Raw genomic sequence first — 27452 nt, forward strand, 5'->3', positions numbered from 1 at the left:
CGGCAGCGACAGGCCCCGCACCCCGGTCGGTTACCGGAGGGTCGCGCAGCAGCGACGGGCCCCGCGCCCCGGTCGGTTACCGGAGGGTCGCGTGGCAGCGACGGGCCCCGCACCCCGGTCGGTTACTGGAGGGTCGCGCGGCAGCGACAGGCCCCGCACCCCGGTCGGTTACCGGAGGGTCGCGCGGCAGCGACGGGCCCCGCACCCCGGTCGGTTACCGGAGGGTCGCGCGGCAGCGACGGGCCCTGCGCCCTGGTCGGTTACTGGAGGGTCACGTGGCAGCGACGGGCCCTGCTTGCAGGGTCACTCCTGAGCGATGGACACAGCGGCAGAAGCTGTTTCAGCTGGGTCTGGCCAGAGGGCAGCTGGGCAAGGCCTGTCTGCGTCCTGAGCCAAGAAGCTCCATCCCAAACACAGGGAGGTCCTCCCCGCCCCCGAGTGCCAGCCAGTGCCCCGGGCAGGGCACAGCCAGGATCACTCCCAGCATGGGGGTCTCGGGACACGACGGGGCTCCAATCCACAGACCCCATGTGGAGAACTGGGACTGTTCTTAATGTGGTCTTTGAATGCTGAGTGGGGAGTCTTGGCCTGGGAAGGTTGCAGGGGAGTGTGGCTAGGACAGTCTGCATTGGGGGATGGGAGACTGGCCGAAGGAGAATACCTGAGCATGTAACGTGAGAACCCAGGAAGGGGTTAGAGGCCAGGTGACACCTCTGCCCGGGAAACTGAACAAAGGCTGTGGGAGGAGCCGGGGAGAGGCTGGGTGAGAGACGCTGGAGGGTGTTGGAGTTTCAGGAGCTGGCTGGTGTAATGGAGGGGAACCCAGGCGGGGCTCTGACCCCCCAATAGGGCTGTGGTGCCCCTGGGACCCCAAGATGGACCTAACTGGGCGGGGGTCCTGTTGTCTGTACCTGCAAGACCTGTCTTGGACTGTGTTCCTGTCATCTAAATAAACCTTCTGCTTTTACTGGCTGGCTGAGAGTCATGGTGAATTGCAGGAAACCGGGGGTACAGGGCCCTGAGTCCCCCACACTCCATGACAACTGGTGGCAGCGGTGGGATCTACTGCACCCTGTGGACGGCGCTTCCTACAGTAAGTGACTGGGGAGCAGTAAAACGAAGGGGGATCGACGGGGACCAGGGGGGCTGAAGAGTCAGAGAGAGACGCTTCAGGGGCCGATTAACCCCTGGGAGTGTGTGACCAGCGAGAAGGACTGTTGCAGTAACAGGGTCCCCCGGGGGATCACAGCGAGCGGGCCCGGGGCAGAGGAGTCTGCAGCTCGACCCTGGCAGAGAGGGGGTGACCTGAAGAAGGGCTGGCACACTAGGGGTCCCCCGGGAACGGTGGAAAGCGGAGAGCACAGGCCGGCGAGTGGCCAGCAGGAGGATGGATGCTAAACGCCTTAAGAGCAACCTGGTGAAGCTGTGCAGGCAGAGGGGCTGTGCATGGGGAGGTCCACCAAAGAACAGCTCATTGCCCAGCTGGAGGAGAGGGATCGCTTGGATGAACCGAGCCCTGTCCCTGAGGGAAGCCGCCCGGCGGATGCAGCGCGGGCCCCGGGGCCTGACATGGCTGGGAGGGGTCAGACTGCTGCCGAGGACATCCCGAGACCCTGCCTACCTATACCTAGGGGAGGAGTTGGGGGAACCCCAGCGAATACCGAGGACACCCTGACCCCGGTGGCCAGCAGGGGATCGTCCCAGCGGAGCTCCCCGTCCCTGGAGCGGAGGTGGCTGGAATATGACAGGGAGCTGAGACGGGAAGAGCTTGAGTTAAGGAAGCAAGAATTGAAGCAGGAGCGGGAAGAACGGGAAAAACAGCGTTAGCATGAGGAGAACCAACGTCAGCATGAGCTGGAACTGGCCAGGCTGAGGAGCAGTGGGGCCCCAGCTGCGGTGAGCAAGGGGGGACCCAAGACTGCAAAGAGCTTTGATAAGGGCTTCCTGGCCCAGCGTAAGGAGAGGGAGGACATAGATACCTTCCTGACGGCCTTTGAGAATTCCTGCGAGCTGAACAGGGTTGACCCTGCAGACAGGCTCCAGTTTCTCACCACCTTACTGGTCTCCACAGCCATGGAGGTACAGCCGAATGAAAGGGGCGGAGACAGAGGACTACGAACTATTCAAAAAGGCCCTGCTCCGCGAGTTTGGGCTGACCCCTGAGATGTACCGGAAAAGATTCTGGAGTCAGCGCAAAACCCGTGAGGTCACATACCTACAACTAGCCAACCGGGCGCAGGGGTATGCCCGCAAGTGGACGGCTGGGGCCCAAGCTAAAGAGGACCTGCTTGACCTATTCATACTGGAGCACCTGTATGAGCAGTGCCCATCCGACTTGAGGCGATGGTTGATGGACCAGAAGCCAGAGAACCCGCACACACAGGCCAGCTGGCCAACAAGTTTGTGGACAGTCGGGCAGGGGATGACAGGGAGGAGTCCCAAAGGAACAGGCCCGCCACGATGCAGGAAGAGAGTGACCCTGGGACCTCCCAAAGGGGAAACATGGAGAACCCCGTCCCAAGGGGAACGCCCAGTGTCAGGACCAACCGACAGGCTTGAGGCGACTCATGGGACATGGGCTGCTATTACTGTGGCCAGAGAGGCCACATACGGACCCAGTGCCCCAAGCTCAGGGACAGACTGAGCAGACCGAACCCACAGAGGGTCAACGTGGTAGAGACCCAGCTGGACGAGGGGAAGACGGCCCAGGCAAGGGGGGCTGACAGCTTCCCAACTGCTCAGGAGGGAGGGGTGCCCCAGGCCAGCTCCTCTGGGGGGCTGGATGCTCTGGACTCAAGGTTCTCTGTTTACAGGGTGGGCGCAGGGCTGTCCCTGTGGAGCGAGTGCCTTGTTCCCCTGGAGGTGGATGGGAGGAAGGTCAATGGATACTGGGACACGGGTGCTGAGGGAACGCTGGCCCGGCCCGAGGTGGTAGCTCCAGATCAGGTGATGCCCAACACCTATCTAACCCTGACGGGGGTGGGCGGGACCATATTCAAGGTGCCTGTGGTGAGGGTACACCTGAAGTGGGGGGCCAAGGAGGGCCCCAAGGAAGTGGGGGTGCACCACCATTTGCCCACTGAGGTGTTAATGGGGGGGGACCTGGAGGACTGGACAAGCAACTCCCAGGGTGCCCTGGTCATGACCCATAGCCAGAGCCGGCGAGGGGCACTGCGCCTTGGCCTTGGGGAGGGTGCCTGGCCTGAGGCGCAGGACCCTAACCTGGTGGGGAGGGAACACCCAGGGACATGGCTCAGGGAGGCTGCGGCTTCAGACCCAGCGGGCGAGAAAGAGCAGGTGGCCATCCCTGTCCCAGCTGCTGAGTTCCAGGCCGAGTTACAGAGAGATCCCTCCTTGCGGAAGATAAGGGACCTGGACGACCTCAGTGCGGTAGAGACCATGGGGAGAGGTGGCCGGAAAAGGTTCCTGTGGGAGAAGGGGTTCCTGTACCGAGAATGGGCTCCCCCAGGGAAAATGGAGTCAGGGGGGATCAGGAGGCAGCTGGTGGTACCCCAGAAGTATCGCCGCCAGCTGCTGTGCCGGGCCCATGACATTCCCCTCTCAGGGCACCAGGGAACCTGGCGTACCCAGCAGAGGCTGCTACGGAGCTTTTACTGGCCTGGGGTCTTTGTTACTGTCCGACAGTACTGCGGATCCTGTGACCCCTGTCAGAGGGGGAGGAAGGCCTGGGACAAGGGGAAAATGGCTTTAGGACCCTTGCCCAGCATAGAGGAGCCTTTCCAGAGGGTGGCCAAGGTCAAAAGGGCGGCTCTGAACCAAGAGAGCCCAAAGCACAGACCTCCAGACTGGAGCGCTGGGAGAAGACCCCAGCCCAGTTGGAACCCCAGGGGTGTTGGGGTGGGAAAAGGGCACAGGCCGCATAAACCTTCCCACATGCGACCTACGAGTGCCATCGAGCACACCCAACCTAAAAGGGGGCGTGAAACTGGAAGGGCCTGGTGTAATTCTCACCAAGGAATGGGAGGGATGCGGGGGCATCCATGGGAACGGGGGTAGGTTCGAACTTCCCCAGGTCACTGGCTGAAGTGACCCTCTCAGTTCGGTCTTGAAGTGGGGAGAGATGTGACGAACTGGGACTGTTCTTAATACGGTCTTTGAATGCTGAGTGGGGAGTGTTGGCTGGGAAGGCAGGGGAGTGTGGCTAGGACGGTCTGCATTGCGGGATGGGAGACTGGCATCAAGGGAAAATACCTGAGCATGTAACGTGAGAACCCAGGAAGGGGTTAGAGGCCGGGTGACACCTCTGCCCGGGAAACTGAACAAAGGCTGGGGGAGGAGCCGGGGGGAGGCTGGGTGAGAGATGCTGGAGGGAGTTGGAGTTTCAGGAGCTGGCTGGTGTAATGGAGGAGAGCCCAGGCGGGACTCTGACCCCCCAACGGGGCTGTGGTGCCCCTGGGACCCCAAGATGGACCTAACTGAGGGGGGCCCTGTTGTCTGTGCCTGCAAGACCTGTCTTGGACTGTGTTCCTGTCATCTGAATAAACCTTCTGCTTTACTGGCTGGCTGAGAGTCATGGTGACTAGCAGGAAGCCGGGGGTGCAGGGCCTTGTCTCCCCCCACACTACGTGACACCTCACTCCCTGTCCAGTGCAGGGCACATGGACTGCCAGGACCTCCCTGCCCCAGGGGATCGAAGAGCCCTTCCCCCCAGGCTCCGGAGCAGGGCCACCTACTTCCCGGCACCGTGTGCCAGTTGGCGCCGTTGATGATGTTGCCCTCCCTGGTGAAGTCCTCGTAGTGGCAGAGGCGGCGCTCGTCGTCCACCATGGCCAGGTTGGTGGTGGCATAGACGGTGGCGAGCCAGCGGAAGATGGCGTCGTCGGGCGTGGGCGTCAGCTCCTGGGCCTTCCAGTAGGTGCGGGTCATGTCGTAGGGGTAGGTCACCACCAGCTCCCCCCCGTGCAGGTTGGCGCTTAGCACGAAGGGGAACTTCTGCATCCAGTCGATGACGGCGCGGGTCTCCGGGGCCACCTGGGCAGGGACAGGCCTCGGCCTCAGAGCGCTGGGGGGGACAAGGGCCCCCGGCGCTGAGGGCAGGGATGGGGCGTGAAGCCCGTGGCCTGATGCTCGTCTGGGACTGGTTCCCGTGCGAGGGGCTGCCATTCCGCCCGGGCTGCCCCTCGCACCCGCTTCGCCCTGGGGTGAAGGGCTGCAGGAGGAGCCGGGTGGCCATGGTGTCTGCAGGCCCCTGGCATGAACCCGGCTCCCCCTCGGGGCCTGGATCGTCCCACTGCCACCGCTGGCACGTGAGAGCCGCTGGGCAGCAGGCCCAGAACACCCCGGTTCGCATCCGTCACCCCAGCCCCCGCCCCTCACTCTGCCTTCCAGCAAGGAGAATCCCCAGGTCTCCCAGCCCCATCCATCCCTGCACCCCACAGCCCCCCCATGTCCCCTGCACCCCACAGCACCCCCTGCACCCTGCTCCTGCAGCCCACAGCCCCCCGTCTCCCGCACCCCACAGCACCCCCTGCACCCCACAGCGCCCCTGCCCCCCGCACCCCATATCTCCCCATGTCCCCCGCACCCCACAGTGCCCCTATGTCCTCCACAGCTTCCCCGTCCCTGCACCGCCCTGTCCCCGCATTCCACAACACCCCCTGTTCCACAGTGCCCCCTATCCCGCACTGCCCCATCCCCGCACACACACCCCCACCCCGCCCCATGCGGCCAGCGGGACTCACCGTGGCGTTGGCGAAGGTGTAGTACTCCGGGATGGGGAGATAGTGGTTGGGGAACTTGTGAGGAACCAGCTCGTTGTCTTCGGCGTCCCACAGGGCCGTGTTGAGGTCAGCGAAGTTGTGGTTGAGGTCGATGCCTTCGTAGGTCCAGCGGCCCACGGCCCAGCCCGCCAGCTCCGAGCCCTGTGGGGCGGGGGGGGGGCAGTGGGAGAGCTCAGCTCCTCCTCCCCCGCCGCCCCCCCCCGCTCTCTGGGGCACATTCAGAGCAGGTGGGGCTCAGAGCCACCGCAGATCAGAGACCCCCAATAACGGCTGGGCCACCGTGACATCCCCTGGCTGCCATGGCCCTCCCACCCCCGTCTGCCTCCCTCCCTCCTGGACAGCCCAGCCCACACCGGCCAGAGGGGCCCTCATGCCCCCTTCCAGCTCCCTCCCTCCTCATCATCTGCCCCCCATCCCGTGTCGCCCCCCCTTCCTCCCCGTGCGTCTGTGTTGGGATCCCCATCACCCTCACTGCCCTCAGCCGGGGCGCTCCACGGCCAGCCCCTAGCGCCGTTCATGGGGCCGTCCCCCTAGAGCCCGCCAGGCCCCTCTGGCCCACTCCCTGCTCCGCGCCGGGCCCTTGCAGGCACACGCCGCTCAGCTGCCTCGCCCCAGGAGCGAACTGGGTTAAAGTTCCCGAGCGCCCTGCCCGTGTTCCCGCCTGGGGGCAGCCTCTGCCGTACCAGCACCTGCCAGCAGTACTGAACTGTGCCGGCCGGGCGTGCTGCGAGCGCCTCCTGCTGGCTTCATGGGAGCAGAGCATGCGGACGTTCAGCCCCCGCCCGGCCCTGCATTAGCAGGGCGCAGAGAGGGACCCAGCCCCGTCGCCAGGCCGGGATTCCCAGGCCACCCCTCTCGGAGCCAACCCGGCTGGTGCCCAGTGCGACTGTACTGCCTGTTCCCCAGAGCCCGGCAGTGGCGCCGCCCTGCGTCCGCAGGGGCCCCTGAGTGGCCGTGAGGCCATGCCCACGGGTCCCCCGGGGCCCGCAGTGGCGCCGCCCGGCCGGAGCTGCCCTCCCCTGGGCGCGGGCCCTACCAGCTTGTAGGCCGTCTCGTAGCCGTCGGGGTTCATGGAGGGCAGCAGGTGGATGCGGGTCTCGCTCACCAGCCGGACGACGCGGGGGTTGCCCCGGGTGTACTCGCCGCACAGGTACTGCATCAGGTTGAGCAGGAGCTCACGGCCCAGCACCTCGTTCCCGTGCATCCCGGCCACGTAGCGGAACTCCGGCTCCCCTGCCGGCGACACGCAGCCAGCTGCCCACGAGCCTGCCGCCCGCCCGCCCGGCGCCACCCTCCGGGCACCAGGCTGAGAGCGCAGCCAACCCCGCCCGCTCCCCGGGGCCGCTGGACGCCTGGGAAATCCCCCCACCTGCCAGACTCCCGGGGGAAGCGACGCAGAGACTGGCTCCAGGAACCGCCCCGGGCCGGGCCAGCTGGGCCTGAGGCTCTGGAGGGGGAGTTCGTGCTGCCTGCGTCCCCAGAGGGGGCAGGACACACTGAATGTGGGTAGAGCCTCACACACTCCAGGCAGGGAGGTGCCCGGGCCCTGGGGGTGTCTGGGGGCAGACTTAGTGGGTGCCCCGGGTCTGGGGATGTCTGGGGGGGCAGACTCAGTGGGGCACCCTGGCTCTGGGGGGTGTCTGTGGGGGCAGACTCAGCAGTGCCCTGGCTCTAGGGGTGTGTCTGGGGGCAGACTCAGCGGGGCATCCTGGCTCGGGGGGGGAGGGCGCCTGGGGGCATACTCAGCGCGGCGCCCTGGCTCGGGGTGGAGTTCAGCCAGGCCAGCCTCGTGGGACATGGGGCAGCAGAGCAGGGGTGTAGATGGACGTCCCCCCGACCAAAATGGGACTCTCTGTGTGTGGCACGTGGGGCAGCAACCCGAGCTCTCCCTCTCCGTCTGCCAGTGCCGGGGGTGCGGCTGGGAAGCGGTGCCGGTGGCGTCTCCCCTCTGCCCCGTGCTGCGGGGACTCACCCAACTCGTGCTGCCCGGGGTTGTCCGAGATCTCCATCGCGTACATCTTCAGGCCGAGGTAGCTCTTCCCAATGCTGTAGACCCGGGTGATGTTGGGGCACTCCTCGTTCACCTCCTTCATCAGCTGTGAAGGGCAAGGGGCATGGCTAGCCTCTCCTGCCGGGGCTGGCCAACGCGTGCCTGCCTTCCCTGCCGGCGGCGGGCACCGCGAGGGGTGGGCACAGGGCGGGAGCTGCCTGCCCCAACCGTGTGGAGGCAGGGAGCGAAGGGAACATACCTTTCTCATCTCCTTGTAGTTGTGATGCCTGAAGTCCAGCTTGTCGGTCACCACCGGCTCGTTCTCCCAGGAGTAGATGTTGTTGGGGTCTGCAGGGAAAGTCGGGCGTGAAATTCGGGGCCGGCGCCAGGTCCAGGCACCAAACGCTCCCGTGTTTGCCCGCGGGCCGCCAGCCCCCATTCTCCCCAGCTGGGGCCAGGTGAAGCTGCCCTCAGCAGTTGGATGAAGGCAGCGGCCATCTTGGCTAAGGGCAGCCCACGGCCTCTTTCCGGTCTGAGAAGGCCCTTCGCTGAGGTCGGCTTGCGTCCCGTTTAGAACAAGGAGAGGCGGCCACCATTTTGGGAAGAGGGCAGTTAGCCCCAAGCGTCGCTGACGAAGATTATTGTGCAGCCTCTGCTGATAGAGAAACTCCCCCTTATGGCGAATAACGGCAAAAAATGACCAGTCAGCCTAACAAGTTACCTACAAATCTATCCCTTGCTCCAGACCCACCTCTCAGCCGCTCTGGGTGTAAACGGCCAATACCTGAGCAGATGTCAACAGGGACAAAGCTGGTCTGACGCTGCGGGCGGCGTTTCTTAAAGGACCCATTTTCAGAATTCATTTTTGTTCACAACCTAATTCGCGGATCCAGGTATAACACCTCAGTCCGTGCGTGCTGGGCTCAGAGTCCGGGCTGCCCGACGTGGGAGGATACACAGTCTTTTCCCTCCGGAAGAGAGGCTATATCCCTGCTTTAAGTGCAAAACTCACCCTAAACTACAGGGCCTGGCCAGCATCTCCAGGAGAACAAGATGACCCAGAATTATACCAGTAAATACTTTAAAATACCCAAGCGCGCCGGGAGGGACAGAAATGTTCATGCTTCAGGGCTTGACCTGGCCTATAGCTCCTGGGTGGTCAGGAAGGAACGTTGCCATCGGCAGGTTATCCCATCCCTCAGGGACTCTCTCAAGCAGCTGGTACAGGTCACTGCCAGAGCCTGGCTTAAAAGGACTGCGGGTCTCATCTGGCCCAGCGGTTCCTGTGTTGCTGTGCACGAGCTGGCAGGGCTGTTGGGTGAGAGGCATTTCTCGGACAGCCCCGTCCCAGACTATTTGGGGTCTGTGCTCGCAGTGCCAGCCCGGCCGGGGACCTGGGGCTGCTGGCACGACAGAGGGCTGCAGAGGAGACAGGCCAGAGGGACCGAGAGCAAAGGGCTCCGGCTTGATGCCACACAACAGAACGAAGGGGAAGACGGACAGGCCTGGCCAGACGGCCTCTCGGAGGGAGAGCGCAGGGACAAGCCCACCCCAGCAGCGCGTCCTACCTGGCAAGGGGCAGCCCAGGATCTCCGCCCTCAGGCAGATGGTGCCGTTCTCAAACCAGGTCTGGGGGTTGATGCGGATGTAGCGCGCCACCACCGGGGTGGGGAGTGCATTGAGCACGGGCGTCTCGGGGTCCTTGTTCCCCAGGAACACCTAGAGACAGACAGACAGATGCGGCCCTGGCCTTCGGCTGCTTGCGAGGCTCCTTCTTATCCCCGTTATAAATACTCGTCCTTCTGGGGGAGGTGGGTGCTGGTGACAGGGGCTGGCGTGCCAGGCCCAGGGTCTCCAGCCCTGCACCCCCCAGCAGCCGGAGCAGGGTTCCCCCATGCTGCCCCCTGCCCTTGGAGTGACTGACCTCCCGCCTGACCGGATCTCCCCCTGCTCTGAGCAGGACAGTGCCCACTCGCCTCGCGGCCCACTGCCTCCATTGCCCAGAGCCTCTCCAGGCCACACGCCCAGCCCTCCTCCCGGGGCGGGATGCTGAGTCCTTCTTCAAAGACAAGCCGGGATTCTCCCAGGCTCTGGACTGCCAGGCAGCGAGAGCCGCGCCGTGTCGCCTGGCACTAGAGAAGCAGCGGCTGGGTCCAGCGTCCGCATTGCCCAGTTGGCAGCTCCGAGGGCCCAGGACCAGAACCCAAAGGGTTACGTCCGCCCCAGCCCCCGCCTGCTCCCCCTGGCTCCCATTCAACCCGAGCTGCCTGCGAGAGGCTGGAACCTGGCACCAGACCCAGGCTTGTGCCACAGGGACGTGCCAAACCCCAGGGAAACCAACAGCTGCTCTGCCCCGGGCCAACAGGGTTCCAGGCGCCCGCCGGGGCCCGTGCCAGCTCAGAGCTCCCCAGGGAGAGAGCCACAGAGTGCAGTGTGGGACTCTCACAGACACCCACTCACCGCCCGGCCACACGCCCACCCCCACTGCTCTCCCTAGGGAGGCCTGGCTCCCTCTCGGGGGCGCCAGTGAGATGGGACGAGCCAGGCGGGACCGTCTCCCCCTAGTGCAGAGGGGGCTGGGAGCTGCCAGTTCCTCCCGTCCCCCCGCCAGGCTGATTGCTTTCTGCCTCTTTCCGAACTCAGTTCTTTCCCAAAAGATTGGGCAGGAAGAGGTCAGAGCACAGCGAATTCTACAGCGCGGACACACACACTGCACGTCTGTAACACACACACACACACACACACTGCCCGTCTGTACACACACACTGCACGTCTGTACACACACACACACTGCCCGTCTGTAACACACACACACACACACTGCCCGTCTGTACACACACACTGCACGTCTGTACACACACACACACTGCCCGTCTGTACACACACACACACACACACACACTCCACGTCTGTAACACACAAACACACTGCACGTCTGTACACACACACACACACACACACTGCACGTCTGTACACACACACTGCACGTCTGTAACACACACACACACTGCACGTCTGTAACACACACACACACACACACTGCCCGTCTGTACACACACACTGCCCGTCTGTACACACACACACACACACACACTGCCCGTCTGTACACACACACACACACACACTGCCCGTCTGTACACACACACTGCACGTCTGTAACACACACACACACACTGCACGTCTGTACACACACACTGCACGTCTGTAACACACACACACACTGCACGTCTGTAACACACACACACTCACACACTGCACATCTGTAACACACAAACACACTGCACGTCTGTACACACACACACACACACAGCACGTCTGTACACACACAGACACACACTGCACGTCTGTACACACACACACACACACAGCACGTCTGTACACACACAGACACACACTGCACGTCTGTACACACACACACACTGCACGTCTATACACACACACCGCACGTCTGTAACACACACACACACACCGCACATCTGTACACACACGCGCACACACTGCCCATCTGTAACACACACACTGCACGCACACTGCCCGTCTGTAACACACACACACACACTGCACGTCTGTACACACACGCACACACACACTGCCCGTCTGTACACACACACACACACACACACACACACACACTGCCCGTCTGTACACACACACACACTGCACTGATTTATTTACACACATGGACACACACACACTCACCCCCTCCAGCCCGGGAGGGAGGGATTTTGCTGGGGGCTGCCAGGGGAAGCAGAGCTGCCCCCCCCACCCCCGCACCCCAGACAGACGCTCTTTGTGCTGAGGCTGGAGCCCAGCTGATGCTGGGAGGGGGGGGGGGCACAGCCCACGCAGCTCTATTAACCCTCCGCAGACTGGCTGGTGCCGGGAGAGGGCTGCGGAGAGCAGGGAGGGGTCCGGTCCCATTGGGGGGCTGTCATGGCTCTTGCTGCTGGGGGAAAGGCCCCCGAGGTGAGTGAGAGGCGCCCTCAGGAAGGGGGTCTGGCCTGGCACAGCCTGACCCCAGGCTCCAGGGCAGCAAATGTCGCTTAAAGTGCCCAGTGCCCTGCCCGTGCCCGTGGGGGGCCGCGCACAGCTCAGCGAAATCCGGAGGCTCTGACCCCGCACCTCCGTCCCCCAGTCCTCGAGGCCCCGGCAGGCGCTGCCACCCACAGCCACCGACTGTAAAAGAGCCCATTCGCCCCGGTGCTGGCCCGTCGCCCCACCAGCCTCCCGTCCCCGCGCTGCCCCAGGGCTGGGGCACCCCCACTCACCACCTCCTCCGTCCCGTTCCTGCCTGGCTGCCAGCTGTGTGTGTCGTTACTGAACTGGACTTTGTAGGAGGTCACCCAGTCGTAACTACATGGGGAAGAGGGGGAGAGAGAATCAGCCGTGGGGTCAGTCACCAGCACTGAGGGGTTTATAGGGACCCTGGTCCCCTTCACTGATAGCCCCACAAGAGCTGTCCGAGAGCCTAGATACCACGATGAGGGGCTCGCTGACCCAGCCAGTGGCTGCGGCCCCGGATCCATCACCCCGCGCTCTCCCCTCCCCTTCACTAGCTGCTTACGTCCAGATGGAGTTCAGGCCCTGTGTGATGACGCCGGTGAAACGGGTCGGCCGCCGGGCATCGATCTCCAGCCACTGGTCCCGGTCCTCGTGGCCGGCACACCAGCCTCCGTCATAGAAGTCACCGTCGTGAATCCCGGACTGCGGCGGGGGGCGGGGGGGAACAGAGAGCGGCGGGAGGTCACTGTGGGGGCAGCCGCGGAGCGTGGGAAGCTGTGCACTGGGAGTTCCCTTGCCAGCGCCCCGGGGAGCTGGGCTCCTTGGGGCTCCCCGCGGCAGGGACTGCCCCGCCCGAGATAGCGAGCACTACTGCGAATAGGTAACCCAGCTCGAGCTGGCCTGTGGCTCATCGCCCCCCCAGAACTGCGGGGAAATTCACCAGCTCTGCGCAGGTCTGACTAGTCTGAGCGACTTGGGCCAGACGTCACGAGCACTCCCCCACCATGCTACCGGGAACGGGGCAGCTTCCCACCCAAAATCCCCACATCCTGGCTAGAAAACAGAGCCCTGGTTTCAGTGGGGAAATCCCCCCAACCCTCCCTGCAGAAACGGGCCCAGTTCTCCGGCTCTGAACGAAATGGAAAGGCAGGGGGGCTGCTGGGTCGTTATGTACATTTCAGTGCCCGATGGCGGCGCCCCCTACTGGGGAGGGGAAATGCTCAGCAGGACCCTTTAGCCAGCTGCCGCGGGAGGTTTCTCACCCTCCAGTGGAAGACGGCGCAGTGAAGAGGCTAGTGTGGGGGACGGATGGGGTGACCCTGCTGGGGGGGAGAGAGTTAGATGAGGGGGCTGGGGCTGCAGCCAGGAGCCGTCCTCTTTGGAGCTGTCAGGATGGCACCCCAGAGCCCCTGGAGGGAGACGACGCCCAGCTGGTGGCCAGGTAACTGCCATGGGGGCGGGGAGAGGCCTCGCTCTGAAGGAAAGGGCTCCCCCCTCCCCCCGGCACAGCACACCTGTATATTGAGGCGTCCCCGGTGGGCACCCAGTCCGTAGCGCTTGATGCTGGAGGCTCGTAGCTGGAAGTCCGACACCCTCAGAGACTCCAGCCCCAGCGGGGGACATTCTGGTGGGAGGCCGAAGGGGGAAAGGAAAGAAAATCAGCTTAACGAAAAGCCAGAGGGGCCAAAGGCATCCTTGGTGCAACTCCAGTGACCTGCAAACAAACCTCTCCTCCCTGGAGCCTCGGCCAGCAACAGGGGCAGGAGGGGAGGGAGGCCGGGCCAGGAGCCGCTCCCCCTGGAATCCCATCCCCTGAACAATGGGGAGACCCCACCCAGGGGCAGACCAGCTGGGCTGGGCACCCTGGGGTGTCAGGGACGATCTCTCTCCTTCTCTCACTGGCTGGCGTCAAGTGGGATGTGATGTCCAGGGGCCCATGGTCTGGGTGGCAGCCAGTACCAAATCTGGCTGGACCCTGCTGCCCTCTGCACTTAGCATCACCCGGGCCCCAGTGAGCCCTGCTCAGAGCCTTTTATCTCCAGAGCCCTCCCCGGCACTGACTGCAAATTCCCCCAGACGTACCCGCGGGACAGAGCTCCGCACTCCCAGCTCCCTGTCCTCTGTGCTGCCCTAGACCCGGGCCGTAGGGGTATCCCCTGCGGCCTATTCTCCAGTGCCGTAGTGGGTCTAGGGGTAAGTGCTCAGCAATGGGGGTTACCCCACAGCCTGAGAGATGGAAGTATTTCCTCCTGTTTCCCTTTGCTTGGTTTCAGTGTGTTTGATGAGCTCTTTCTCGGAGCCGATACAGAGCCCAGGGCCCGGTTTGCTGCTACGGGGCGCTGGGCTGCTGGCTTGGAGACCTCACGTCTTGGCTGTCACAGAGGCTGCAGGCAGCACAGACAGTGCAACCATCATCAGCAGGGAATGAGTCTAGGGGCTCACGCATCTACCCCCAGAGCCAGAGCCGAGAGACTTCAGTACCAGAGCCAGCCGTGCAGGGACACAGGCCGTCGCTAACGCCCCTGGGCTAACCCCAGCGTTCCAGCCAATTCCAGCCTGGCCGGTTACATTCAGCTTTCCTGATTCCCCCAGCAGTTTAAACCGCATCCGGCATTCCTCCTCGCTGCCTGGCCTACATTACTGCAGTGTTACTCGGCCTATTAGGCAGCAGCCGTGCTCCCCCCCCAGAGGTGGCTGCAGCATTTCACGGCTGGGTGGAGTGCAGGCACAGCTGTTTGCACCACCCAGAACGCCGTGTTAGTGCTAGGGACGGGAATTATTTATTGTTACACTGGGCACAAAGTCCGTGGGGATCCCCTGGATCCAGGGGGCTGCACACAGCCGTGAGGACAACCTGCTTCAGTTCTCCCCCGGCCAGGACTCAGAACAAGCTCCCGGGTGGTGTCTTCCCCCGCTCCCCACCCCAGGAAGAGCGCAGCACACTCAGCCCAGCCTGGAGCCAAACACACTGCTGGAGACCCAAGCGCTGCCGGAGATCAGGCCAGCGGATACCAGAGAACAACGGAGTGCTGAAACCACAACCACAGCCTGCGAGGATGAGTCAAAGAGCCATCATATCCCGGCACAGCTGGCGCAATCCCAGGGGGTCTGTGCGGGGGATGGGGCCAGGCCGGTCGCAGCTGTTCCCCTGTGGAACCTCCCGCTGCAGGCTGGGCTTGGCCCTGCGGGGGAGGCAGGTAACTGCGCTGCTCTGTGGCGCCCCCTCTGGTCGTTGCTCAGAAGGCAGGGGGGTAAAAAGGGAAGTCCTGGGAACTCCCCGGCACCCAGACTCACTGATGGCGCCCTGGAGATGCTGGGAAGAGAGGGGATCCCGCAGGGTGACTCGGACACAAACCCCTCCCGCCCCCCACTAGTGCTACAGCCCAAGCATGGGAGCCAGCAGGCCCTGCGATGGGAGAGCCGCGCCGGGCCAGCCACAGGCTGGGACTGGCTCTCACGAGGTCTTTGCCCAGTGGGGTCATACACCCTCCCTCCCCCACAGCTGCGGCAGGGCCAATGCCACCCGGGTTCTTTTACTGCTTCCCTGGGGCTGCCCTGGGCACGTGTGGAGACACAGGGAGGAGCCCGGGGAACTGGGCTTCTCCGACCCGCTGCGGGGCGAGCAGCCTCGCTCCTGCGTCTGCAGCCCGACCCAGCCCCGTTTCTCCCGGGAACGCCCGAGCCTGACCCCAGCAGCCTGGAGCGGAGCAGGGGAAGCGATCTCGTCTTCTCTACGCCCCGGAAACGCTCTCAGACTATGGAGCGAGCCCGCCCTGCGGTTCAGCTGCCTTGCCAGGGACACAGGCGGGTTCCCTGCCCCTACTGTGCCACTGCCGGAGCTTCGAGAGCGGCGGGGACGTGGCTCGGCTCTGCCCAGCCTGCGAGTGCGTTTGTGGAGCTGAAATCCCCTTGGGGACCAGTCACTCCGCTCCCGGTGCAACTCCCACGTCCTCCGGACCAGCACCTTGGCACCGCCAAGGCAAGGACAGCACCTCACGGCAGTAGCAGCCACGTGGATGCCAGGAGTTCCTGCCCTCAGCACCCAGCCCAGGCCCGAGCACCCACCAGCGCCTTGGCGTCTCGGGGCAGCACCTCTTTGCCTGGGCTAAGGTCCCGCGGTGCAGGAGGCTCGGGGGCTGGAGATCAGGCCCTGCGGCTTTGCACGCCCCTCCTCTGTGCTCCTGTGCGAGTCCCCAGATCTGACAGGGCCTCGGCCCACTGCTTCCCCCAGCTGCGGGGCCCTCTGGCCCGGTCAGCCCCTGGACGCAGCGAGGGCCCCTGCAGCAGATCCGGCCCGGTAATGCTGCAGACTGTGACAAAGTGGGGGATTTTCTTGTTTGTTTTCTTGTTTTCGGTGGGGTTTCAATGGTTTGCATGCGGAGGGGGTGGGACTCAGTTTCCCTGGGTGTTACTGGTTTAACGAGGTGAGGGGAGAGGGAGTTTGTTGTTACAGAGGACCGGAGAGGGAACTTGGGACCCCAGCCAATGGCCTGGAGGATGGATACCCCAGCGACCGGTGACCTGAGACCCCAACCCGGAGACCCAGCCCAGGAGTTGCAGCCGGTTCTGGCTAGTGGGAAGACAATGGGCTGCAGAGTGAGGACACAGTGACCTGACCAGCCGGTTCCAGCCGGAGGACAGAAGCGAGGAGAGGTGGCCCCAGTTTACGACCCTGTTTACCTGGAGAGAAGACAATGGACAGAGGCGGGGCCTGGGGCCGGGATCTCAGATGCCCAGCTGGGAAGCAGGGGGGCTCTGGGCTGGAGAGGGGGAGCAGGCAGAGCCCACCTGGATGCAGGGAGACTGGGATGTGCTGGGCTGAGGGAGGCCAGGCCTCAGGCCCTGAGAGTTTCCTGTGCTGTGTTCAACTCTCAATAAACCCTCCTGTTTTATGCTGGCTGAGAGTCACTCCGGGCTAGAGAACAGGGTTGCATCAACCCCTTCGGGGGTGGAGGCCCCGGGGGGCCAGAGCGAGTGGACTCCCTGAGGGGGCCCACTCCAACCCCCTCCCTCTGTCGCTCGCTCTCCCCCACCCTCACTCACTCGCTCATTTTCACCGGGCTGGGGCAGGGGGGTTGGAGGGGTTGAGGGCATTGGCTGGGCTCTGGGGTGGGGCCGGGGATGAGGGGTTTGGGGTGCAGGACTGAGGGGTTCAGAGGTGGGAGGGGGATCAGGGCTGGGGTTGGGGTGAGGGCTCTGGCTGGGGGTGCAGGCTCTGGGGTGGGACTGGGGATGAGAGGTTTGGGGTACAGGAGGGGGCTCTGGGCTGGGACTGAGGGGTTCAGAGGCGGGAGGGGGATCAGGGCTGGGGTTGGGGTGAGGGCTCTGGCTGGGGGTGCAGGCTCTGGGGTGGGACTGGGGATGAGAGGTTTGGGGTACAGGAGGGGGATCTGGGCTGGGATCGAGGGGTTCGGAGTGTGGGAGGGGGATCAGGGCTGGGGCAGGGGGTTGGGGTTCAGGAGAGGGGTTGGGGTGCAGGCTCTGGGTGGCACTTACCTCAAGCAGCTCCCAGAAGCAGCGGCATGTCCCCCCTCTGGCTCCTATGCGGAGGCGCAGCCAGGCAGCTCTGCACGCTGCCCTGTCCGCAGGCGCCACCCCCACAGCTCCCATTGGCTGTGGTTCCTGGCCAATGGGAGCTGCAGAGCTGGTGCTTGGGGCTGGGGCATCGTGCGGAGCCCCCTGGCTGCCCCTACACGTAGGACCCAGAGCGGGGACATGCCGCTGCTTCCGGGAGCTACGCGGAGCCAAGGCAGGTAGGGAGCCTGCCTTAGCCCCGCTATGCTGCCCACTGGACTTTTAACAGCCGGGGTCCCTTTTCGACCACGCGTTCCGGTCGAAAACTGGACACCTGGCAACCCTGTCTCACCCCCGTACCCCCTTTCAGCCAGGCAGAACAGCCCAGAGACCCCGCGTCTCCTCCATTGCCCCACTCTCCTCCCAAACCTGCCCATCTCTCTGGCTGGTTCCCAGGGAAACACAATCCCCAGAGCCCAGGGACAGTGGCTCCCCACTGCACCCTGCAGGGGAATGTCCTCCAGCCCCATGCTAGTGATCAGCTCCCGCTGTGATGGGGGAAACTGCCCAGTTGCCACTCGCAGATGTGCCCAGCCCGAGACTAGCACCCTAGACTCGGCGTCTCCTGCTGGGATGCTGCCAAAGGCCCCTGGCCGGGTTTTGCTCCATGTTTGGTCCTCGGAGGCTGCGTCTACACTAGACGTTCCCTGGAAATCTCCCCAGTACAGCTCCTCAGGGGCTAGCGAGAGCGGGCGCCCTACTGCCCTGGCGTCGCTGCCTCACGAGGCCGTCCCAGTCAGCAGCGGGCTCCTGCCAACGTCCCACCCGGCTGCACCGCAGCTGAGCAGGAAACGCTCCTCGGTGCCGCTTGAAGCCTCAAAAGCCCAAGGAAAAACAACAGCGCCAGCTTTCCAAGAATAACCTGCGGGAGCCCGGGCAGGCCCTGGCGCCGTCTGTGGAAAGGTTCAGAGGCCCTGCCCCAGGGGCACACAGGGGGTATCTGTATGTGCATGCAGGAGCTCCTGGGAGGGGGAGAGTGCATGTGGGGGTGTGTGTGGGGGGGAGACAGAGGGGGGTTCAGCCCCAGGCATGCACACAAGGATGTTTGTCAGTGCCCAGGGCAGGGAGGTGGGTACATTTTGACAGGTATGTGAGCCCGTGGCAGTCCCCGTCGGGGTGCCCAGGGCACGGGAGGTGCAGCCGGAGCAATGGGTGTTAATGCTGGTCTAATGACAGCCGTAACTCTGCCTTTCTGCAGACACCTCTAGCTCGGGCAGGTCCTGGGGGCCGGTTGCAGTGGCAGGCACGGGGTGGGGGACCAGGCTGCTGACAAGGTTTGCTGAGGTGTGTGTGGGGGGGTTAAGAATCCAACCCTGCTCCTCCACAATGGAAAGTCACCTCTGCCCCAAAGGGAGAAGGAAGGAGTTGACTCCCCTTGGCAGTGTCATCTGCCTCCCAAGCGGGACAAGTTAGGTTTGCCTGCTCGGAGGTACAAAAACACTAGGACATCCGGGCTGACCCCGAGCCAGCAAGACAGCTGGCCGTGTGTACGTAGCACCCCGACAGATTTCCCAGGACAAGGGACACTCCCGGGAAAACCTGAGCAGGTGGCAACCGCACTTCCAAGACCCCGCTGGCCCTGCCCATCTCTGCAAGACAGGTAAGCGTCGGGCACCGGAGCAGGGCGCTGGCAATGTAGCGGGAGCGTATAATCAATGGAATTTGGTATCAGACCCAACCCCACCAGGAATCCCGGGCTGCTCCCTGGGATGGGGCGGTCATGGTGGGGCGGGGGCAGGGGGAGCTGCAGGACTCCGGGGTCTCTGCTGCGTAGGACGGATGTGCCGCATAGGACGCAGGCCCTCGACTGCTGGAGACGAGACCGGCGCTGGCCAAGTGGAACCGTGTGGAGCGGCCGGCACGGCATGGGGCTCAGCGGGGATACCCGGGCTGCGTCAGCGCCCCCTGGCGGGGGAAGTACGTACGTGGCTGCTGCTCGGTGGCTGCTCCCTGGCCCGAAGCCTTGGGTTTCTTCTTCAAGACTTTTTTCTTCACTACTTTAACCCGCACAGGTTTCTTCGTGGTGCCCCTGGCTGGAGAAAGGCAAACCAGACACACGGTCACCCCGCTCCTCCTCAGGGAGGGGGCGCCGGGAGCGGGCGAGCTCCAGACCGAGCAGCCGGGCTGGGGGACGCGGGGGCTGCAATTCAGGGCGCTGCAGGCCCCAGGCCTGCCATGGGGGTGGCTGTGAGGATTGTGCTGCTCCCTCTAACCCAGAGATCAAGGCTCCTTTGTGAACAATTGGGGACTGGTGTTTCCTGCTGCCCCAGAGCTCAGCCCCATAGCAAGGGGCCCAGCTGTGTGGGTCCCGTCCGCTGTGACACACACAGTGCCCCCAAGCAGCTCCATTGCTGTCTCTGTGCTGCACGTCCGGGCTGCTGGGAGCAGCACAGCCACAGCGGGGCCAGAACTCGGTTCCTCCGGCTCCAGCGGCTGTGGCTAGAGGAGCTCACGGGGGGCCATCAGCGCAGGGCCTGGGACACGGCCTGGAGCGGCTCGGTCCCGTCTCACGAAGGCGGCTGGGGCCCCGGCGCCCTAGGGAGTTTGTGGCAGAGCAGGGAGGCACCCAGGGCTGCTGGATCATGGGGGATCGCCTGACCGCAGACTTGCTAGTTCCCCCCAGCCCGGAGGAGCCTGGGGAGCGCCCGGAGATCTGGCAGTGGAGGGGAGGCTAGGGCTAGCGGGCATGGATGGGTTCTGGACTGCGTTAGCTCGGTCGCTCTGCTCCACTCCCCGACTCCTCTCCCTGGGCCCCCAGCTCAGAGATCCCATTGTCGCTTCTCCACCCCCTGAGCCAAGCCCAGCTCCCGGAGGCGAGGGGCCGGCTGTGCTGGGATCTGGGAACAAGGCTCAGGGGCGTCCTGCCCATCACCCCGGGCCAGGATCCGCCCGTCACGGCCTCCCCCATCACCCGCTCAGCAGAAAGCTGCTGGCCTGCACTTTGGAGGAGAGCCAAGGGGAGCAGCCCGGCCAGCCAATCCCCTCTGCAGGCAAAGCAAAGGGAAGAAATCCTGTGAGGGGATCCGGGCTACTCGGGGAAGGATCCCCCCACCCCAGTTCCCAGCAGCCAAGCGAGCCCCCCGCTCCCACACAGCGCGGCGCAGCCCGTCCGCAGCTCGGCTTCTCTGCAACTTCGCACAGCTTGTGTGTGACTGCAGAGAAGTGCAATGGGAGCGTCCGGTGTGCCACGCTGGGCACTCTTGGGGGATGCTGTGTAGTGAGAGATCCCGTCCCCCCAAGCCACACAACGAGCACACAACACCCCGGCACCACACAACACGCCCCACAAAGCACACACAATACACGGGCAACACGCAACACGCCCCACAAAGCGCACACAATACACAGGCACCCGCAACACACCCCACAAAGCACACACAATACACGGGCACCACACAACATGCCCCACAAAGCACACACAACACCCCAGCACCACGCAACACGCCCCACAGAGCACACACAACACAGACTGGCACCACACAACACACCCCACAGAGCGCACACAATACACGGGCACCACGCAACACGCCCCACAAAGCGCACACAACACCCCGGCACCACGCAACACGCCCCACAGAGCGCACACAATACACGGGCACCACACAACACGCCCCACAAAGCGCACACAACACCCCGGCACCACGCAACACGCCCCACAGAGCACACACAACACAGACTGGCACCACACAACACACCCCACAGAGCGCACACAATACACGGGCACCACGCAACACGCCCCACAAAGCGCACACAACACCCCGGCACCACGCAACACACCCCACAAAGCGCACACAACACCCTGGCACCAAGCAACACGCCCCACAAAGCGCACACAACACCCCGGCACCACACAACAAGCCCCACAGAGCACACACAACACAGACTGGCACCAACAACACGCCCCACAGAGCGCACACAACACCCCGGCACCACACAACACGCCCCACAGAACAACACGCCAGGCCACAGAACACAGCCCACACGCCCACAGGAAAGAGAAGAAGTCTCCACAACAGGGACTGCCTCGCACCCCCCAGGACAGGACGCCCCCGGCAAGGAAAACCCAACGCAAGCCAGCCCCGAGCAGGACGCCCCGAGAGTCCCACGGGGAAGCCAAGCCCAGCAGAGCGCACCCAGCCAAGGACCCACACGGCACCCAGAGCAGAGAACTGGCACCGCACAGTGCACGGACCCAACACACCCACAGGAGACACAACCACACACTGCAGGAGGCTGGAGCACCCCCCCCCCCAAGCGCCCAGCCCCCCGGTGCCAGGCTGGGCTCCAGCCCCTACCTTCACCGCCCGCTGCCTTCTCCTCGGCCAGCCGCAGCCTCCCGCCCTCGGGGACGGGCTCCCCCAGCTGCCCCTGGGTGCTCGGCGCTGCGGGTGCCGCCGTCACCTCCCGCTCGCCGCCCGGGCGGAGGGTGGCGGGGCCAGGGGCCCCGTGCGCGCCGGGCAGGCGGGCTGCGGGGACCAGGGCGAGGAGGAGCAGCAGGGGCCGGGCCAGCATGGCGAGGGGCGCAGGGGCCAGGCGGGGCGCAGCGGACACGGACGCGGGGTGCGCAGCTCTGGCTCGGTGCGTTCAGCCCGCAGCGCGGCTGGTCCCTCCCCCGGCCCCCCGGCCGGGCTCCACACAGCTACCGCATTGCGCGGAGTAGCGGGACCCGCCAAAAGCGCCTGGGCTCCCGGCTGGAGGGGGGGCGGTTCCCGCAGCGCCCGGGCCCCGGAGACCCCAAAGCCAGGGGCAGGGTCCCGCCCCGCTGCTCCCTGGGGCGAGCCTGCTGCTGTTTGCTGCCCGGCTCTGCCAGCGAAGCTCCCAGGAGCCGCCCGTGCCCAGGGCACCAGGGCTGTGGGCGAAGCGTGCCCGCGGGTGAGGGGCTGCCAGGCTGGCGCTACAGCCCCTGCGCAGAGTCCAAGGCCAGACGGCCCCACAATCGTTCCCAGGCGATGGCATCGGGCGTTGGCTCTGGCCAGGAATCTACAGGCCTTTGCTGCCCCCCTGAAAAGGTGCCAGGGGACCTGCCTTCTAGTCCTGATTCCTGGCCCTGCCATCCCACCCCCCGGCTTTGGGCCAGTCATGTCACAGCTCGGAGCCTCAGTTTCCTCGTCTGTAAAATGGGGCTTCCCTCCGCCAAGATCCCCCTTGCCACAGCGACTGAGCCGCACGCGCTCATTAATGCGTTTCTCCTCCTCGCACCCCGGGCAGCAGGGCAGGGCTGTGATCTGCCTGGACAGACGGGACCTGAGGCCAGACAGACTTTGGCTCAATGGGCTTTAAGCCCCTCAATACTCCTAAGGACCTGAGTCTATGTGACTTGTCCAAGGCCACGCCGGGGGCGGTAGCAGAGGAACCAGGGACACCCAGGCCTGTGCCCAAGCCACTGGGCCAATCTTCCTCATCTGCCTCCTAGGAGAGGGTGTTAATGAACTAGTGCTTGGGAGGTGCTTTGGGCTTCTTGGATGGAAGGTGCTAAACTGGTGTTGGAGTGAAAGTCCAGCGGGAGGGGACCCTTGTGGCTCTCACTATGCCCTAAACCCCATGGGGTGCATGTGCTTCCACAGCACCATGCACACTCTGAGGCCGTGCAACGCTGAGAGTTAAGTATCGCTATTAATACGGTACCTTCCGTGGCTCCTGCACCAGGGCGACTGAGGACAGAATTCGGCCTGGCACGCTCTGTCTTGGTTCCAGAAAAATGTGAACAAAAATTGGCAATCTTTTAAGGACACCTTACTGGATGCCCCAAAAGCCAAAATCAAGACAGAAGGTTATACTGGTTAAAAAGCCAGCCTGGTTTAGAGGGGAAGTGCAAAATATATATCACTAGTGGAAGAAAGGGGAAGTTGATAGTAATTAATATAAATCAGAAGTTAGGAACTGAAGAACATTGATAAGAGAAGCCAAGGGACACAAGGAGAAATCTATGGCCAGCAGTGTTAAGGACAATAAGTTCTTTAAGTATATTAGGAACAAAAAGAATCCTGACAATGGTATTGGTCTATTACTAGATGGAATTGGCAGAACTATCAATGTTAATACAGAAAAGGGAGAAGTGCTCAAGAAATATTTCTGTTCTGTATTTGGGGAAAAAACAGATGAGGCAGTCTCATCATATGGTGCTAACACTCTTTCTATTCCACCAGTATCTCTGCAGGACGTTACACAGCAGCTGCTAAAGTCTGACATTTTAAAGCAGCAAGTCCAAGAGATTTAAAAGAGCCAGATGAGGAGCTCACTGGACCATTAATGTTGATTTTCAGCAAGTCTTGGAGCACTGGGGAAGTTCCAGAAGACTGGAAGAACGCTAATGTTGTGCCAATTTTTAAAAAGGGTAAAGCGGATGACCAGAGATCCTGACAATGATTCTGGGCAAGATAATGGAGCAGCTGATATGGGACTTGATTAATAAAGAATGAAAGGAGGGCGATGCAGTTAATGCCAGTCAACATGGGTTTATGAAAAATAGATGCTGTCAAACTAACTTGTAAACTCATCAAAACAAGATCCCGAGTTTGGTCGATAAAGGTAATAGCATTGACGTACTAGACGTAGCCTGCTGTAAGATGTTTGACTTGGTACCATACGGCATTTTGATTAAAAACCAAGCCCAATATAAAACGACCATGGTACACATGAAATGGATTAAAAGCTGGCTGACCAATAGGTCTCAAAATGTAACAGTGAATGGGGAATTGTGATGGGGGGGGTGTATTTCCAGTGGGGTCCCCCAGGAATCGGTTCTTGGCCCTAGGCTATTTAACACGTTTATCAATGACCTGGAAGAATCTCGAGTCGGAGTCGAGAGGTGATTTTCCCGCTGTACTTGGCACTGGTGCGAGCACTGCTGGAAATTGTGCCCAGTTCTGGGGTTCACACATCGAGAAGGATGTTGATCACTTGGAGTGGGTTCAGAGAAGAGCTGTGCAGACAAGTCCGTGGTGGTCTCCCCCAGACTGCTCGTCTCTATGACTGACACTGTGGCAATGGCTGGGAGATGGGAATGACCTCATGACACTCCTGGGCCAGACAGGATCGTAGGACCCCAAAAGACACCCCAGGAGGGGAGACTGGGACTGGGACGAGGAGCCTGGGCTGGGGAAGAGGCAGGACAGGGACAGGCTGGAGGGGAAGGGATAGAAGGGACGGCTGGGAAACACCCCAGACCAGCCAACCTGGGAGATTTCAACACTCAGCCCCAGAACTCCTCTTCTCCTGCGGACTCTCGCAGGTCGTCTCTGGTCCAGCCCACCAGCCGGTCACGCCTGGGCCCTGCTCTCCGGTTCACTGTCAGTGTCGAGGACATCACAGCCCAGCCACTGCCCAGCGCAGACCACCCCCTCCCTCAGGCCTGGCCAGAACTCTCCCAGCTCCCCAGCAACGAGAGACCCGTGGGACAGACCTCCCCGCCCCACAGGACAAGGAGTCGAGAACTTGGCGAATCACTGTCACTGCACGGTAGCCTCCTCTGTCAGCACGCTGGCCCCCGCAGTCCCTCCCTCCCCATTGCCCACATCGCCGCGGTTCCCGACTCCCGGCACCGGATGGAGAAAGGGTCTGGAAACTCGAGCGTCGATGGCAGAAAATGAAGGCTGCTAAACACAGGATGAACCTAACGGATCCCACCAAGCCTACGCTGAGGTTGGATTACAGGCCAAGAGAACCTGCCTAGCAGGCTCCACTGACGCAGACGTGTCCTGCCCCGAAGAGCAAGTCAGGGTGGTGAACCCTTCGCCAATCCTGCGTGCCTCCAGCCTGCACCAGAACAGAGCACCAAGCACTGCACAGAGCGATCAGGCGACCGTGCTGAAACGATCACACATGTTCGGGAAGGCCTGTCCGACAGCCTGGATCCACCTACCAGCCCCCTGCAGTCCCAGCGCTCGGCCCACTCACTCCTTTACAATGTCCAGAACGTCCTGAGGACACTCGACCCAAAAGCTGTGACTCCAGCCCTGCCCCTCCCGGCTGGTGGGAGTCAGGAGCCTCGGGCAGGGCCCTGCAGACATACCCACTGAGCGGCAGCCCCCGCCCCAGAGACCTCACAGTCTCAAGCGATGGCCCAGGATGGGCGGTGCACCCATTGTACAGACGGGGAGCTAAGGCACAGAGAGTCTCCAGGTCCCCCCCAATGCCTTCACCACAACCCCACCCTTCCCCTCTGTATTCCAACCCGCCGAGCACACAGGACCCCAGCTCGGCACCTCGGTTGAGCTCGCAGGGCTAGCAAGTGTAGCTAGCAAGGCCATGCCTCATGCAACAGAGCCAGGAGGCCTAATTCACGCTGGGAACGTGCTCCGAGCCCCTGGTCTGACGGTGCTAGACGCTTGTGCAGGAAAGGGTTACAGATCCGTCTCCCCAAGCCAAGTGGCTGGATAAGAAATGCTGGAATTTCTCTCCACGGGCTGTGCCTGTTTTCTTTCCCTCCCTTTGCAGGAAAAACACACATGCTCCTTATGTAACTGCGCTCCAGACCCACCCCCCCTTGCACGTGTCTTAACCCCTCCAGAATTGCTCTGGTTTTCCCTTTCCGCGGGCTGGCTGGAGACTGCCTTCGGCTCCTTGAGCGCTGGCTTTGTCACTTGAATACTGAACCCCAGCAGAGCGCCTCAGAAATATCCGAGCAATTCCATGCCTGGGGCTCTGACTGGCCTCGGATGACCTCAGCCCTGCCCCCCCAAAGGCCCTTGCAAGCTCAATTCTTATTTTATTTCAATGATTTCATTTTTGTTAGGTGTTTCCTAGTCCCTGCACAGACAATGAGGGCCAAAAGACTGAGGGAAAACCACCCAGAATATGAACTTGCTAGCATATATGTGTGACACCCTGTTTCCCCCTGTTGCTCAGAATCAGAACTGCTCATCTGTGTGTCATATGCCTGAGCGGTGAGTGATTGAACGTCATTCCCGTGTTGTGATTCTCGATTGACATGGCAGGGTGGGGCCCAAGGTTCCAGGCGCTGCACATGTAAGTGACTCAGCTCCAGCCCCCCAAAGCAGCCAGCTACAAGGCGCTCCATTAGAGAGCAAAGCAGAGGGGACAGGAAATGCAAGCCAGGGATAGCAGCTTTTAATCAGCCCTTTGCCTGCATTTTAATGCACAATACAGCCCCAAGCTCAAAGGTTTGGCCAATCGTGGGCGTGGGGGGCTGAGGCCCGCGGGGCTCTGCACTCCAGCCCTCAGTTCTAGGGGATGAGAGCAGCCCTGGGACAGGCCGGCCAGCTCCACACCAAAGGCTGAGGGGCTCCAATCGCCAGAGTGGAGCAGGCGCCCTCGGGCCGTGCACCGCCCCAGGCTGTGTGAGACCCTTGCAAGCTGGAATTGACAGGCCAGGAGGAGACAGGGCTGCATTTACCGGCCCCAGTGGCTTGGCTGCGCCTCACGAGAGCACTGGGAGCCACTCTGAGCACGTCCATTATTCCCAGCAGGGCCCACTGGGGCTGACAAATGGCAGAGACCCCACAAACACCCTGGCTCCAGGCAGACAGGAGTCCCTAGGCTCCATGCAGGGGCGGCTGGCTGGATTCTCTGGCCGGTTGCGCGGGAGGTCAGACAGATGATCCAATGGCCTATGCAAGGGGTCTCACAGTGCCCTCACTTTCCAGTTCTACCCTGCACAGCCTCGGCTGGCCCCAACCATGTGCACATCAACAGTGTGGGTGGGGGGCCCCACAGTAGTGCCCCCCCCCCAGACAGCACTATCCCCTGGGTGGGCATGTGTCACACGCTCACATTGTCAGACACAATCCTCCTGGCCAGCGCAGGTGCCTGTCCTTCACTGGCTGCCACGCGACTGACATACTGCCCGAGCGCCGGCTGTAGCCCACAGGCACTGGGAGAGCACACTTCCTCCTGCTGCGAAAGCACAGGCCCCAGACACTGAGCTATAGGAGAATCTCCATCCACGGTTAGCAGTATGGGGTTCATGACACACAGCTGAACAGTTCTGATTCCCTCCAGTTGATGGTGATGATGTACATACACACACGCATGCACACACTAGCCCTCGCCCGCTCAGTTAGAGGGTTTCTCTCCTCCCTCTCCCCCGAGCTGTTTCAGGGCCTTGCTGCACAGAGCGTTAACAAGGGACTGGGGCTTATGCCTGGACTCAGGGAGGTGGGAGGGGTATTTTGGGCCGTGTCTCT

The 27452-nt window shown here is 62.7% G+C and overlaps 1 protein-coding gene across 1 annotated transcript in view; it reads right to left on the reverse strand.

The window, feature by feature from the left end:
• Positions 1-21889, reverse strand: part of CPXM1 (carboxypeptidase X, M14 family member 1) — a 29448-nt gene extending 7559 nt beyond the window's left edge. Inside the window, exons 1-11 of the mRNA XM_054030550.1 lie at positions 21603-21889; positions 19233-19340; positions 13248-13357; positions 12296-12435; positions 12000-12084; positions 9300-9450; positions 7991-8079; positions 7714-7837; positions 6778-6974; positions 5703-5882; positions 4695-4992 (exon numbers count right to left, since the gene is read on the reverse strand). Of these exons, the coding sequence (XP_053886525.1) occupies positions 4695-4992; positions 5703-5882; positions 6778-6974; positions 7714-7837; positions 7991-8079; positions 9300-9450; positions 12000-12084; positions 12296-12435; positions 13248-13357; positions 19233-19340; positions 21603-21819 (1699 nt within the window). The 5' untranslated portion in view covers positions 21820-21889. The remainder of the gene's footprint in view (positions 1-4694; positions 4993-5702; positions 5883-6777; positions 6975-7713; positions 7838-7990; positions 8080-9299; positions 9451-11999; positions 12085-12295; positions 12436-13247; positions 13358-19232; positions 19341-21602) is intronic.
• Between the last annotated feature and the right edge of the window lie 5563 nt (positions 21890-27452).

This window comes from Malaclemys terrapin, chromosome 5 (genome assembly GCF_027887155.1).
Source record: "Malaclemys terrapin pileata isolate rMalTer1 chromosome 5, rMalTer1.hap1, whole genome shotgun sequence".
NCBI classification, from domain to species: Eukaryota; Metazoa; Chordata; order Testudines; family Emydidae; genus Malaclemys; species Malaclemys terrapin.